This window comes from Acipenser ruthenus, chromosome 27, assembly GCF_902713425.1.
Source record: "Acipenser ruthenus chromosome 27, fAciRut3.2 maternal haplotype, whole genome shotgun sequence".
NCBI classification, from domain to species: Eukaryota; Metazoa; Chordata; class Actinopteri; order Acipenseriformes; family Acipenseridae; genus Acipenser; species Acipenser ruthenus.
In genome coordinates this window covers 21,539,632-21,556,273 of record NC_081215.1, presented here as the reverse complement: position 1 = coordinate 21,556,273, position 16,642 = coordinate 21,539,632, and the positions used below count along the sequence as shown (strand labels likewise).

The window sequence follows — 16,642 nt, the reverse complement described above, 5'->3', positions numbered from 1 at the left end:
GTGTTTACATAACTTTTGAAAAACAATGAAGAAAATATAGATTTTTTTTACATGTTGTATACCATTTAAAATCCTGGCGGATACTAATATTTTAGAAAAACATCTGACGAAACAGTGCAGTTAGTTCCTTTGACATTTTTTAACAAGACCGGGTTGTATATGATAACTGTTGTAAAGCAGTGTCAAAACATTTTTTGTAACCCTGCCAAGTTTGTGTACATGTGTTTAATTTGTTAATGGGTGACTTCCTACTACACCCCTTTATACATTTGAACCAGGGCACAATTCATTTTAGCTGCGCAGCCTGTGTAGGCGTGTGCCAGCTAATGTAGTGTAAGAGCTTTTATCTTCCTATTTGTAACAAAGAAGGGCAGGAGTCTGGCACACAGACAGTATTTACTGTGGGACTCATTCCCTGTGGACTTTTTAAAATGTTTTCGTAAATCAAGACAGTGAACCAGAATCCTTTATTCATTTTCTGAAGCCTGTTCTGCTTGAAAGTGCTTCAGAAGCACAACTTGCCCAACCTTCTGACAGGAAGCCCAGCCCTACTGCTCCTATTGCTGTGTGCTGAAGGGCAGGCGCTCACACAGGGGTGATGCAGTAAACCTGCAGAAGGTCATTAGAACTGCAGATGAATTCAACTACTTGGCGTCTGTCAGCCATGCTGTGATGCAGAATATTGCCATTTTATTTGTGTGTGTCACTGCGAAGTACATGCAACCACTGGCAATGGGAAAGAGATTTCTTGGAAACTCTAAACTGGAGTAGAATGGAATAGTTGTGATCAAAGTATTTAGATGGCAGTTCTGGCAGCTGCTGTTGCCAAGTACAACACAGATAGCAGTCCCGCCTGCCAGTAGGGTTACCCATTGCTCACCCGTTATGTAAATCATGAGAAGTAATATTCCAAATTCATTGTGTTTTGGTTTTAGTTTATTTTTTTCCCTCCCATAGGACACAGGAATACAGACTAATGTTTATGAACATTCGTCATTTTTATTTAACCCAGGCCAGGTGTGCTAACAGTATATCATGAATACATTTCAATCAAGGTCAATGAAACCAGCCTAATGCCCCCTACCCTGACAGTTCTCCATTGCCCTATTATTACCCAGATCTCCGTGGCCCTACTTGGTGAAATAACAAGAATTTGTCACACATTCATCAAATTAGGCAGATATGCAGTAAAGTATTCATTTGCATAACTGCCTGTAAACCAAGTTACTTACATTTGGAATAAGAGGATTTGCTCATTGTCTGAAAGTGCCAGCCTTTGCCTTTGTAGATTGGTAGGAAATTGACGCCACTTTATAAGGTTCGTTTTCTGTGTAAACATGTAGGCCTGCATTCTGCTTCCTTTTCAGTTAAGACAGGAGACAATGTTATTAAGGGTTTACACTCAGACAAGACCATATTTAACCATGTGTTTAATCAGGGTGCCCAAGGCAAATAGTTAAATACTTGTCTTGAAGTATAACAAAGAAATATTTATTTATTTGCAAAATATTTGCACCTTCACTGTAGTAAATTATTTTATAGAAAGCAATAGGATAACTTAACAACTTTCAGTGTCTTATCTGAACAAAAAAAAATTGTCTTGAATGAATGAAATATATATATACACACACACACACACACACACACACACAAAGGTTAGTTTAGTGGTCTGCTGTTTTGAGTTGCGTTATCTTTCAATATCTGTTCTGCAAGTATAGTAATTTTATAGTAAGGTCTGTAGTGTTGAAAGAGGTCAAGAATGGAATAGTAACCCTACCTACGATTCCTGTCTTTGTAGTTAAACATTTTTCAACAAAGAGTGATGCTTTTAGAGAATTATTTCAGTTATTACTGTGCAGATTTCTCCATTAGGGATTGCCAATAGAAAACCAAGTCGGAGCTTTTCAGAGCAACTGATCGCTGCTGCTCTTTTAAAGCTGTATTAATAGTCTGGTCTTCTATCATTCAATTAAGCAATTATTACACAATTTACAGAGCAATACAAATGGTAAATTTTGTCGAGATATGAAAAATGTTTCTGAGCTGAAGGAAAAAGTTTCAAGTTAATTGAAACCAGAAAGAAAAAGGCTTAATTTACATTACCACATAATGTGTTACAGTAGCTGGGAATCCTTATACCCTTGCGATGAGAAGTTAAGGGGATTTCATTTCTTGCAACAATCTAAATTTATTAGGAAACCACCATCACAATACCCAAGTGTTCAAAGCAGCATTGATCTGGTTTTAGAGAACAGTTCTCCTAAGAAACAATGCATATAAAGTAGTGGCATTGGTCACTTGTTTAAGGTGATTTATTCTGTAGTAAATTGCCTTAGAGTGACTTCAACTATGTATAGTGGTTAAGTAGTTTTGTTGAGTATTGATTCAAGATGTTCTTTAACAAATGTTTGGGTTAATAAACAGTGGCTTCTAAACAGCATACCTCGGTTGTGTCATATTGTATTCATCATTCCAGGAAAAATACAAAAATCGGGTTTGTGCTGTTCAGTTACAGTTCAACTACAGTATCACTTTCTTTTTGTGCATTGTATTGCATTGCTGAATAATTATTCTGTTTTACTTCATTGCTACTTTCAAACCTTCTGGGTGTCTGTCAAACCCTGCCCAAAAAAACAAATTAACATTTGTAAAAAAAATAAAAAATAAAATACAATAGAAAAAGAGAAACTCGTTTTAATGACCTGTAGTTACCAGATAGCTTTTGTTTACATGTGTGTTTTTTAAACCCTGGGGCAAGAGAATAAGCTCAAGCACAATTTAGAAAATCATTCACCCAGAACGACCAGCGAAAATTCCCAAGTTTGATTGTGCGGTTAAATGGAACTGTTACTGAAGTTAAACTATTAAACAAACTGGGGGGTTTGCATCACCTGCTCCTTGAGGACAATTCAGTTGTCAGAATGAGGCCACTTTCGAGATGGTTATTAAATGTATAATTAAAGTAAAGAAAGCATTTTATATCCTTTTCTGTTCTGTTAACTGCTCATTTCAGTCTCTATTGTATTTAACTTCCTGGTGTGGTCTGTGGGGAAAGCACCTGTAGGAAATGTCCATTATGTCTCCAGTCCACAAGGAAGTGCATGCTGCTCACCAAAGTGATTACCTTAATCGAGTGTCTATGTAGACATCTGCTCTTTGGAGTAGTTGTAGCTATCTTCCGAATTTAAGCATGAACTATAAATAAAGTTGTTTTAGGCTGTAAGACATGTTTTTGTCCTGGGGGGTTAAAAAGTGTTATAGATTGCTACTCACAACTCATCCAAAGAGAGCGGAGAGAAAAACAAAACAAACAAAAAAAAAAACAGGATTCAATTAACATGTTTATCAGTTTGTCCCATTCCTCCTGCAAAATGTTTCAGGATATCAAAGAAAAACATGTTTCTGTGTTTCAAGCTGCAGTATTAAGTCAAACAACCACATTATGCACATTGCTGGAAGTGATTAGCTGTGCAGTTCATTATTCAGTTGAGAGAGAAAAAAAAGTGAGCTATTTAGAGTTGTGTTTTTTTTTTTTTTCCCCTTCATCAGTTCGCAAGCCAGATCTGCAGTGTCAGCATTCAGCACACAAAAACGGAATTCAGTAAAAGCTCCCTCCACTCAGTGTGAGCTTTTTTCCAACAGCTTGCTCCCATCCCCCTCATGAACTGACATTCTAGAAGAAACATATGCTCTTAGTCCCACTTTACAACAGCTTGTGGTGCATGAGTAGAAACTAACCAAAGTCTCCAAAACTACCTCTTTGGAATACTTGAATATTTTTTGTGGAAAACTATTATTTTTTTCTATGTGTTGAACTGTAATGCTTCTCTTCAAGAAAATACTTTATTTTTTAATCGTCATGTAATAGTACTGCATAGCTATAACTTGTAAACTGAAGTGGTCTTATTTTATAAAGTTTACAGAGATTGCACTAGAAAGTGCTAGTATGCAAGTAATACAGCCCAGTAAACTTTGTGTTTCATGGTTCAGTATTTGTAAGAAACACAGTCGTTTTGATTTGTATTTTGTTATAATTACAGTTCTGTACACTTCACACTGATTTCCTTTAATTGGATCTGCATGCCTTAACAGCTAAGTTTACCAATAAACATTCACAGTCCAAGATGTGGTTGCCAGCTGTTTTGGATAAATCTGCTTATCATTCATTACATATACAAAGTTTTTTAGGTTTCACAATATATTTTTAGAAACAGAAGTATACTTGAAAGATAGCCACTTTTTTTAAAAAATAAATAAATAAATATTGCAGTCCTTTTCTATAACCAGATATATGGCTTGTAATCAAGTCCTCTTCTTTTGTGTGTTTCAGGTTTCTCTTTCATAGGTTCCAGGCTTAGGCTTGGAGAAACCAGCCGTCATCATTGATCCCAGCAGCTGGAGCGGGAGCGAAAGCCCTGCCGAAGACATTGAAAGGTTGAGCGACTCCGCAGAGAAGAGTCTTGACAATGATGCAGAAGGTGTCTGGAGCCCTGACATTGAACAGAGCTTTCAAGAGGCACTGGCTATCTACCCTCCATGTGGGAGGAGGAAAATCATCTTATCAGATGAAGGGAAAATGTATGGTGAGTAGCAAGGATTCCCATTGTTACTTAGTGTGCATAGTGGATCCAAATTACTAACGTGCTTGTTTACCCCTCCCTCCAGATTTATATAAAATGTGAACAGTTTATCAGATTGTATGCCGTTAAAGGGTTGCTAAGAATATCTTGTGTCGTTTTTTTTTTACACAAATGTTTGGTTCCTGTTTAATTAAGACCCACCCTTCGGCGTTCACTAGTGAATTAAAACAATGAACTAATTCATTGTTGTACTGTACAAACAGCTATCTTATGCAGGTAAAGTTATTACTGGTATTCACAAAGTCCTGTTACCCACCAGTGGCAACCAGATATGAATGTCCCCAGTGCTAGAAGTAGGAGTCTATAAGTAAACCAGCATGAACTATTAGTCGAGAGCAGATGGTACTGCGGCTGCCACCAGCTGTGCCCCCTCCCCCATTCCTGGCTGGGTGATGTAATGGAAAGAAGGAATATTTTCTTTCTGTGGTGTTGGAGTCTCTCACAGCCTGTCAGTGTCAAATGAAGGCAGAAAGAACCCTCAGGGCATTAGTTTGCAGCTGTCATGTGACCCCTTTGGCCAAATGAAATGTAAAGTCTGGAAAACAGAGCGTTGTAATGAAGCTTCTCAGCTGCTGGTACAAAGAGACTTTAGACCACAGATCCCCAGCGCATTGTGTTTGCCAAAAAAATATGCTCAGTCTGCACAGGATTAAAGTAAAATAAATACATTTGCTTTGTAAGTTTTAAATGATTAGCTTTAAATATGCAGGACCATCATTTTGTAGGAAATTTTAAAATCGGATGCAAACAGATTATGATTGAAAACATGCTTTTTAGTAATTGGCACTGGGAAATGTAATGAATAATAATTTATAAAGTTGTGGAACAGTTTAACTTTGGGCTGGATTTGAAGAACTCCAAGACAATGGATTAAAACATACGGCATGCAACGTGTTAAAGAAATACTGCGAGCAGCACATGTCTGAACTACATTATAACGATGTTTAATTTGTATACGCTCAGATAATTAAATAGTGTTTGAAAAATGTAGGTAAGATTGTTCCTGTAGTGAGGAGTTCAAATCATTTTAGACTTTATCATGATCCTATTAGCTGACCACCCACAGATAAATCTCTGTTTCACTGGGTACACAGGTATAAAAATAGCCTTGGCATTTTAGGAGCACTTCATTTGAACCCCAGCTATTTCAGTGCTCTTCAATTGTATTGTAAAAAATAAAAATAGGCCTCCACAAGTTCAGTTAATTAAACTATGACTGTATTGTATGTTAAGGACTGTGGGCTCACCAACAGCCTCCAGAGTTTAAAATGCTTCTTGTCTGTGCTTGTCTACTGAAATGAACACAAGGATTTAAAAAAAAAAAAAAGTTACAGGGATATTTCAGTCCTGGTTTTGAATATTGTGAACTGATTTGGCTGTGTATAATCAACGTTAACTTTCACTTTCTAACACTGAGTCAATTAACCAGTCAATTAAATCCAAAGTCTTACACAAGCCAGCTTTTCCTGAACCTGTGTTTGATTGAACATTTTCCGACCTGAAGAAGCCTCAAACCTCACACCTCATGTTTGTATTTCCAAACAAGCCGCCTGCTTTTAGGATATACAGTATTTTCAGTTGATACTATGTTGTCAATAACGAGTAACATGCAATTTATTCTTAAATGTAAGGATTGAAGTTTAAAGATTGTAACTAATTAATCTAGGGTGATGAGGCTGGCATTTGTGGTGGTTGTTAATTTTATTATTATAATTTTGCTTTAAGTAAACATGAAAGTAGATGCCATTTTTATTAATGTATATTATCTTGTGTTTCAGTACACAGTTTTACAAAACATACATACAATCTGCGTTGATGGAACACTGTACACGTAGGATTAGAATTACGTAGATACAGAACACATATGGTAAACTTGCTATTATGTTTCTATGCAAAATGCAAATGAAATGTTTGGAGGTAGACAATACCAGATGTTTAAGGTATCGGATTACATGTTTATTCAACTGGTATTGCAATCAAAGTGCTGAGAAGTGCAATGGCATTTAAGCACTTCAAACTAAAATATAACCCACTTGAAAAGAAAATATTTAACGGTTTGTAAAATTTGAATTGAATTTGTATTCAATTTGAATCTCTGTCCGTGGTGGGGGTTCGTAGTATTATAACACATGTATGTTTGAAACAATATGTTATGTGAAAAGAACTGAACCTTAGACGCCATACTGCTTTCTCTTTTCCTTTCTTGGAACAGAGATGAATTAAAAGGAATCACATTTTTGCCAGCTGTCCTTGTAAATAGATCTGGCTGAAAATATCTGTAATAACATCCGAAGCTTTATCAAGGTTTCCTGATACTGAAAGCAAGTTGCTCACCTGTGTTTAAAAAAAAAAAAAAAAAATAAAAAAAAATAATAATAATACATAAAGTAATGAACACTGGCCTAGTTTTTATTTTATGCATTGAACTTTTAATAATATATATTTTTTCTTTCTTATTTTACCTTGAAACCTCAGAATTTAATAGAATTGTTATATTTCAGTTCAGCATGGAACTGATGAGTACATTTAACTTCTTGTTCATTGGAAGATCAGTCAAGGTCAAGGATTTCTTTTCCCTGAAGTCCTGGGTTATTTATTATAAATATTTATATCAAATGTTCTTGATTTTGTAGGTACGGAATTGTGGCCTTTTTAGTACATTTTTTTTATTTCAATCAGCCAACCAACCAACCAATTAGGACTGCAACAAAGGGTACGTTTTGACCTTTGAAGGTTCGGAACACGTTACCGAAGGACGGTTCGAACCTTTGATTGCTGATGCTTGTGATATATACAGTAAGCTTGCATAGCAGCAGCACCAACTGCAGCGGACTTCCGCAAAACAAATCTTTATTTTCACCGTTCCAAGCAGGTTATCAGTCACATTTTACTACTACTAAAAATATTAATAATATGAACTTACATTTGTCAAGTGACCCAGGAGATTGGTTGTGCCTCCATGATACATCAACAGTCGTTTGCACATTTTGCGTTCAACTTATTTTTTGGTTGTGTGGCCATTTTAATAAAAAAAATCCCAAACAGCAGAGGGTATTGAGATGATGTCTTTCAATACAGCTTACGCTATGGCTTTGCTGTCAAGATGGCGAATTAAGAAATTAAAGGTTTGCCTCTGGATAACACGAGCTGGAGGGGAGAGGGGCGGACGGTGCTCAGTTTTCAAAATTAAAATTATTAGTGTTAGCATATTTTGTGTATGTTTTCAAACATATTTTATCATAGCACTTCTCTTACACTGTCTTACACACTAGGTATTCAGTACATATTTTACTGAAGCACTACAACCGCTATAGGTACCCCCCTAGTGCTTTGGGTACTATAACCGAGTAGTAAGGGCAGCAGTGTGGAGTAGTGGTTAGGACTCTGGACTCTTGACCGGAGGGTTTTGGGTTCAATCCCCGGTGGGGACACTGCTGCTGTACCCTTGAGCAAGGTACTTTACCTAGATTGCTCCAGTAAAAACCCAACTGTATAAATGGCTAATTGTATGTAAAAATAACGTGATAGCTTGTAACAATTGTAACAATTGTAAGTCGCCCTGGATAAGGGCGTCTGCCAAGAAATAAATAATAATAATAATAATACCCTGCTCCATACACGGCAGCGGCGCCATATAGAGTTGCTACGCATACCGATTTGGTAGTGGATTTTAATACAACAACTTTTGTTTACGTAATACGCATTGTACAAATCAAAAGCTCAAATTTTTGCATGTGACTGACATTTAATGTGTGATTTATGTATTCATACATTGCCAAACAGATTCTGTTAACAGAAAAAAAAAAAATGTGCGTAAATGCCACCTGACGAATCTTCGAAGGTTTAAAACTACCTTTTGAATTCCTGGCTAGCGAACAAACCTTCTAACACAGCCCTACAATCAATCAATCAATCAATTCTTCAGACTGTTCAGGCTAATAAACACTATTCCCTGTGGTGTTTTACAAGACTTCACATGTTAATCGCAGCACTGATCACTGTCACCAAATTGTAGTGAATCTCGTTTCCCCCCCCCCCCCCCATCTGATTCCTCCCCTTTGTCTCTGATTTTATAGTAACTTAGTGTTGCTTTGCATTTTATTCTTGGTATACCTTTCTTAAGCACATCAAATTTTAGTAACACTAGATCAGGTAGCGGTGTTCCAAATATAGCATTTTACGTCCCCTTGTGTTTCTACAGCTTTTTAAATAATGTACCTGTAATTTCTTTTCATTTGTTAACATCCTGATCATTTTTTTACACTTAGAACTACACTTATAAAGTCTGTTTCAAAATGTCTGCTCTAGTGCACTGGGGTTTGAGATCTGCCCACTAAATCACTGCAGGAAGAGCGATTTTAAAAAACAAAAAACAAAAAAAAAATGGATCACTATTGCTGTGTTACCTGTTTGACAATGTGGGCAATAATCCTGACACTATCAGTGCACTAGAGTGGACATTTTTAAAAGAGATTTGAAACAGACTTTAAAGTTTTAAGTGTAAAACGTTGTCAGGATGTTAACAATTAATTACAGGTATAATATTTAAACAACTGTAGCAACACATGGGGACGTGTGACGCTATATTTTTCAGAACCCTGCTACTTGCTCTTTAAATACCTTTAGATACTAGATGCATGCTTGTAATTTCTGTGATGTCTAAATTAATTTACTTTCAAAACTAGCAAGATGCCTTTGATGACATGGTATTGTATATTTCCTTAAAAAAAAAAACATGCAGCTGAAACATCGCAACAAAGGCAGTAATGAGTACATTTCTGTTCATTTTGAACGAAATATTTTGATTGCTTGACATCTCTTGTTCTTGTGGCATCTGCAGCCAAACTAAAGGCTCAGGTATTTTAGCAATGAGAGACTCGTGGATTGCGTAAGATGTTATGCATTGCTCACTATGAGAAACGCAGTCCTGAGTGCCCTTAAGCCCTTTGTTCTCTTGGCTGAATGCAGTTAATTAGCAACTGTCTCTTAGCAACTGCATCTTAGTTCAAAACAATGTCTAATTTTTGCAGCTAAGCTTGTCATACTGTTTACCTGAAGGGCTTTTTGCTGCTTTGAGTCTCATTTGATCTGGCTCCCTGCCTGGATTTAGAGGTTAATTGTGAAGACGGCAGAAGCACTGTGGTAGCTGCATTGTAAACACTGCTCCATAGTCCTGATTTCTAGTGCAGGTACGGTCACTATTTACAGACAGAAAAAGATGGAACCTAACTGTGTCCAACCTGTGTGGGTTGGGATAGAAATGAGCCACCCAACCAACAAACTAAGATGTTTTTGTCAAACTTAAATGTTCTGTGATGGGATGGTGGGGGGAATCTACATTAATGCTTGAAATTACAAAGAATCTTCAGTGCGTTTGGTGCATCATGACAGCCGACTAAATGAAAGGAGCCTAACTTATTAGCTCTAACTACTTTTACGATGTGTAAAATCGCCATCTGCTTGGTGACTTTTGGGCTTGCTGTCTGCATTTCTTAGTTTTGCTGTGGCTTGAAGGATATATTTTCAGAAGAGCATTGATAATGTACTAACAGACTTACTTTTAAACATGAGAAATAAAAAATAGATTAAAAAAAAGAAGAGACGGAAGTGGGCAAAATTAGAAAATAAATGTTTGTATTCAGGATATTTCAGACATAAAAGTTCATCGGCTAAAATGCTGCAGTGCAGCACAGTTTGTTTTCAAAAGTACATTTTGAGTCAATCAGTGTTCTTGTCATGGTAGATCTCAAGTGATTTGGAGAGAGCAGAACCACACAAATGAATATTTATTTTTGAAAACAGCAAGAGGATCCAACAGCATTTAGAAGATGGAACCAACCGTTCTTATGCAATGTGCCAATGTGGTGACGCGTTCTCATACCCATTTGCCTCATGAGAAATTAGGAGTTTGTTTTGCCTCCATATACAACTGCAATGGGCAGTGTTGTGTGAGGCACTGCCATTGTGGATTCTGTCCCCGTCGGCTCTTTTGCATAGTGGTTAAGAAGCTTGCTTAATCATTACCACCAGTTGTAACATTGCAACCTCTTATCAGTTTAGATTTAAATTAATGTTTGTTTGGAAGGGGTTATAATGTCCTTAAACATGTGGCAGATGGTCTGCAGGTCTTTGGTGTCTGATAAGGAACAGCTCATCCTCTTGGTGTTGATTCTACTTTGGCGACCTGAAACTGAATTTCCATCAGATGGCTGGTAAATAATGTCTCTCTACCTTAAAACTAGCTAACTTTGGCACTAGGAGTACATTTAGATTATGCCGATTCTAGCTATAACAGCTTTTAATAAGTACCAAATAAGAAAAAATAATATAACTGCATAGAATAGCCAAAATAATCTATTATATTTATCACAGTAGTTTTGTTATTTGGTGCTTATTAGAAGTAGCTCTATGGAGTCATAATCAAAACAGTTTGCTGGCAGAGATGTCAAGGATCGTATTGGCATGGTGCCCGAGCTGCTCCCTCATGTTCTAGAACACTCCCTCCAGGGCAGGTGTTCAGTGGGGAATGCACATGCATCTCTCTGCCTACTTCACACACCGTAAATAAATGAGAGTTTACAAGCCTGTCCAGTCTTATCTGTACTGAAAAAAATGATCTGATTTGGAGAGGGCAGACTTGCTTATGCGTCAAGCAAATCGAGGGAAACCCTGTTATTTGAATGGCATTTTAGGTAGCATGGTATACCTTGATTTGAGCTGCGTGTTTTTTTTAGGTGAACGGGGTGGGGAGAGGCATATATAGTACATTGTAGTAATGTGAATGAAGTGCAATGCATTTATACAAGCCAATCTTTTATATTGTCCACATTCAGTGTTCAATGTAGGGCTATCCTGATGCAGATAAGGCTGCATTTACTTTTTGAATAGTTGTAGTTGAGTAAGTTACTAACTTTGCTCACACATAAAAAGATTTAAGAACATCTGGAAAATGTTCAAAGTGATTGTGGCAATGGAAGCTGTATAGCACGATTTGCAGATAGTTGCAATTTACTTGGGATAAAAATATTTCCCTTTTTTATTGAATATACTGTGCATTTACCAAAATGTTTTTTTGTCCACAAATGAATGTGCCCCATTATAGTCTAATAAATAACTAATGTGTAATATTCAGTACAATTTATAAATTCCTACAAGATGCATATATATCAGTGTCATGAACAAATCTCAACTGAGAGTGCTGTATTAACGTAGAACATTCATATCAACCTTCAGGGACATTCTGTAAATAAAAATGTATATAGTGTGTGGAAATGTAGGAGGCTTTTTCTTTATTGGGACACCTTGCATGTGATTTTAATGTCAACCAAGTTTTGCGCTGCTTATCGCTATTTGCAAGAACTATGGATGATATTAAACAGCTTGGGTAATAGAGGTATCCTTTACACAATCACCTGCTGTACACCCTTAATAAAAAAAGACTAGCAAAGAGAATGTTTTCTAGTTACCTTATTACCTTGTTTAAAGCAACATTGAAAATTCCTGATGGTTTCCGAAATCCTGGGGGGACGACCCTCTTATGGGGAGAGGAAATATTTCAGTGCACATCGTTATCCATATATTTAACTGATGACCTGCAACGATGGCCACCCAGTACATATTGCACCAACTGTCCACTGAGAATTTAAACCAAGTACTGCAGATGGGAGATGCTAAAGACAAGTTCAAATCCTTCCTCTGGCATTGTGTAGCCAGCAACACCACATGTTTGGTCTTGTACTCTAGTTTTACTCTGATTACAAGATCACACTACACAGATATTCTAGTTTTCTTTTGTGTTTTAATATGCAATCCTCCTACATAAATACGTCAGGAGGCCAGCCGAACACACTAAATGATGATGGATCAGCTATGTCAGATTTTTCTGTTTTATTGTATACAATAAGGCCTTGTCTACTTCGATTTTAGATATTTCTGACCCACTCACTGTATTTAAAAGCCACAAACAAAGCTGCTGTCTGTGTGAAGTTAGACAGTCTGTCCTGTGCCTATCAAAGAACCAACAAAATGGAAGAAAAAAAAAGACCTAGGGCTCAAAGGAACCTGTTGATGTACCTTAAAAAAAAGCTTGGTGTTTTTCTTTCAGTTTCATGGTGTTGTTAACTTGAACAATGCCTAACGTTGACAGTGCAGCTGTATCTCTCTGCACCTGGTTTTAAGAAAAATTACACAAATCTGTGTTTCATCATAAGCTTTTGTATCCTGGAAGCCAAGTCTGTAAAGTGGGGATGTACTTAAGACAATTCCCCCCATTTAAAACCCTTTAAGGGTTTGGTTGGCCGAGTAAAATGTACCTTATTATGATGGGTTGTCCTGCATATTTATTTGAAACTGAAATCTAAAGAAATCTGTCTTGAATAGATGATATAATTTGATCTATGTTGTCTGCATAATATTATTGGGCCAGCTGTAACGCAAAAACATTATTCCACTCTCTTGTGCTGTGGTAAGAATTGACTGGTAGACAAATGTTCATTGCAAACAACCAGGACATTATGTATCCAATACACCTGTGTGATTAAGTGTTGTTTACAAATATTTTATGGCTGTTGCCCAGTATTGCTTTTCACATGCATGAAAGGAGAGCTCTCACAAAAGACACCCAAAGATACTTCGCATCAGCAGCCCTGCCACTGTGATACCAGGGTCTGGAAAGGTTTCTAAACCAAGCAGAAAAGCTACCAGGAATGCTTCCTTTGAGAAGGTGTGTGTGGTGTGGTGTGGGGTCTGATCTGAATAGCTTTCCAGGATTTAGCCAGGGTACTTGAGTCGGAGGCCATTCTAGTTAGGCATGTTAAGTCAAAGTTGAAAATCATGAGGAATTAAATGTGTGGGGGTTGCATCTCCTTCTGTTGAATTGTCATGTAAAAAAAAAAGATATTTTGAGTTTTCACTGAAAGACATTGCTTGGTTGAAGCGGACACATGACCGTCCTTAACTAGATAATTGTTTTTTCCCGTAGGCTAAAACAGCATAGTTTTCTAATGCTTGTGCGTATATAATTCAAATTGGCACAGATCTGAATGCCTGTTTTTGTCAGTGTAGAAAATGTGTTCAGTTAGTACAAGCAATGATATTCAATGCTGTAATTTGAAAGAATGTTGTAGGCCTACATTGCTTTTGATTTGTCTTACTAAACAAATTAAATTACTTTCACGTGTAATGGCTAAACTTTGAAAAACATGTACACAATGACATTTCTGTATATATTTGATTAATGTGACATGTTTTAACATTATATGTATTACCATTTTAATTATTAATGAAAATATATATATTGCATTACAACTGAAGTAATACAAATATTTTATAAAAAGCAACTGTACCTGGGAAGGGGGTCTGTGTATACCAGCCAAATAAATACATTTCATATGTTTTATGTGTAATCCTGTTTACAAAAAAACTAAAATAAAAAATCTGCTTCAGGTGCATCACTTTTCCAAGATCGCGGCTAATCCCTTATTTACCTAGATGTTTAGAAACAGCTGTAACATTATGCATTCATAAAGCTGTGCATACACTTGCACTGAAAATGTATATTGCACTGAGCCACGGTGGAAACAGATGATTTCTTCCTGTTTTGCAAGATAATGAATTTCCCCACCTGAACCTGCTGTAGCGTAATGAACAAGCCATGCATTAATGAGTTTTTTAGTTTTTGACATTTCATTGAAAGTGCAACAGAGGTGTCGGCTTACATGCCAGGTGTCTTGACTAGATGGCCAACGCCAGCAGGGGTGTTTAATTACAAAGATGTTGCAATGTAAAACCAATCAGTTATATTACTTTCTTATCTTAAAACACAATGCACTTAATGCTGTCAATTTTAAACTGAATAAATATATATCTATATATATATATATATATATATATATATATATAATATAGTAAAAATATAGAAGGGGGTGAATCGTTTTCTGCTGTGTCTTTATTATTTATTGGGGAAAGTGCAGGCTCCTTTTAAAATGTACTGTATTTAGTAAAGCATTTCAGGTAGAATCTATCAAGGTGAGCAACATTATAATATTGTAGGAAATGGTACGGATATGCTGGTTTGAGCTCCATCCTGATCTTTAAAGGAGTTGTTATTAGGGTGTGTCAGAGTGAAACAGGCTGCAGATTTCTCTTGGGCAATGCGTGGGCTGGTTTCAGGTTGCATCGGTTTTGATTGGCCCTGGCGCTAGTTAAATGTGGGATCCAACTGACTCTAGCATCTTAATGCTGCATTCAAAATGTTCCACAATCACAAATGTCTGAGTAAAGTAGACTTAAAAAAAAACCTTCTTCCTTAAAGTTGACAACATATTTTAATATACAGTATGCAGTTGACCGGCACATTTACTGTATTGTAGCTTGTTTGGTTTATTGGCATTGAGATTATTTCTGGCAGACTAGTTATTAAAAGAGAAATGTAATCTTTTATTTATTTATTTATTTATTTATTTATTTATTTATTTATTTATTTTTATGCTTAACAGGAGTCTTCAGTAGACTGAGGCAAGTTGACCTTATTGTCAAACCAAAGATATTGTACTGTAGGTGATTATTTTCCAGTTAGCTGATGCCAGATTAATGGAGACGGTGAAGCTGGGGGGGGGGTTGCAGTGTACCCCCCTTCCCCAGTTAGATCAAGAGATGGACCACATTGGTTCCTTTTCACGTAAAACAAAAAAAATACTTTAAAGTTTGACTTTTCATTTACACGTTCTGACCATTGCTAACATGATTTCTCCGTGCTCTAATACTAGATTGATCCTGAGAAATTGAAAGTATTGATTTAACCCTGTGTCTGACTAACAGAGCTGAGCACCTGCCAGCACAGTCTTAACACATTACAATTGCTTGCTTGTAATTCCTCAGGGGACTCGTAATAACTACTGCATTTGTCTTCTCATCCTCTGAAATTATTCTAGCAGTTGTCTGAGTCGATGCTGATTCATTTGATCCCACTCTCCTGCAAGACATATTCCAGCCCGATAGACTTTTCTCACCAGTAATATATGTGATGATATAGTTAGTCGTACCTAATTGATAGAGTGATTTCAGGCTATGCTGAATAATATTAATTGGTCCCCAGTGGCCAGATTGGAATCAACCAGGAGGAGCAGGCCACATTAGCTTCTTGTCAAGTACAGGCAGTGGTGAGAGGAGATAAACGCAATTTCAACTGTAAATTGACAAAGCCTTCAATCATGTTGGAACTGTATGTCAAGAATAATCAACAAGTAAAGCATGCTGTGTAAATCTAGTGGTTTTCTGTTATTGCCAGGTATTCCCGCCACCAACAGTAAGCCAAATAATTGGTGCATGTACATACTGGCAAGACGAATGGCTCTTTATTGGTAAATGTTTTTTTAGATTTAGATTGATAGACCATGATATGTTACTTTGTCAGTAATGAACCAGTTTAGTACTGTTTTTTTATCCTTTTTTCTGGTTTATTTATGCCAACACTCCTGTTTTTAAAGGTCAAGCCACAACTTTTTCATTTTGAATCTGAAGGATTATTACTACTGAAGTCAAAATAAATACATTATAAGCAGACCAGTTTAATTCCTCTGCTCAAGTAAAACCAGTGGCACTTTTATGGAACAGAACTAAAGAGAGGTGCCTGCCGTACCATTACATGTGATGGCTAAATAGTCCTAAAGGTTCAAATGAGTTATTTAACTGTACATTCTGTATGCAGGCTGAAGCTGATAAATAGAAAACATATTTAGAGACTGAGGTCTGGGGACATGCTGTAATGTTTATTCTACTTATTTTTTTCAAAACTGGTTAGCATAAAACCGCAAATGTATTCCTTTTTAAGATGCAGCATAACACGGTTTTATTGTATAAGGAAGACATTATTTAATAACATTGTTATTGCACCATACGAAGTGGTTTCCAATCAAAAATGTTTTAAGGTTTCTTCAGAATGTTTTTGGAATCAACAAATTGTAAGCGCTATATATACATAACTTATAAATGTTTACAAATAT

The 16,642-nt window shown here is 36.5% G+C and overlaps 1 protein-coding gene across 3 annotated transcripts in view; it reads left to right on the top strand.

Annotated features, from left to right (window-relative positions):
• The window catches only part of LOC117431930 (transcriptional enhancer factor TEF-1-like), a 57,976-nt gene that overhangs the window by 16,255 nt on the left and 25,079 nt on the right, over window positions 1-16,642 (top strand). For all 3 annotated transcript variants that reach the window (XM_034905131.2, XM_034905130.2, XM_034905127.2), the window contains exon 3: window positions 4,331-4,583. In XM_034905131.2, coding sequence (XP_034761022.1) covers window positions 4,577-4,583 — 7 coding nt within the window. In that variant the 5' untranslated portion in view covers window positions 4,331-4,576. The remainder of the gene's footprint in view (window positions 1-4,330; window positions 4,584-16,642) is intronic.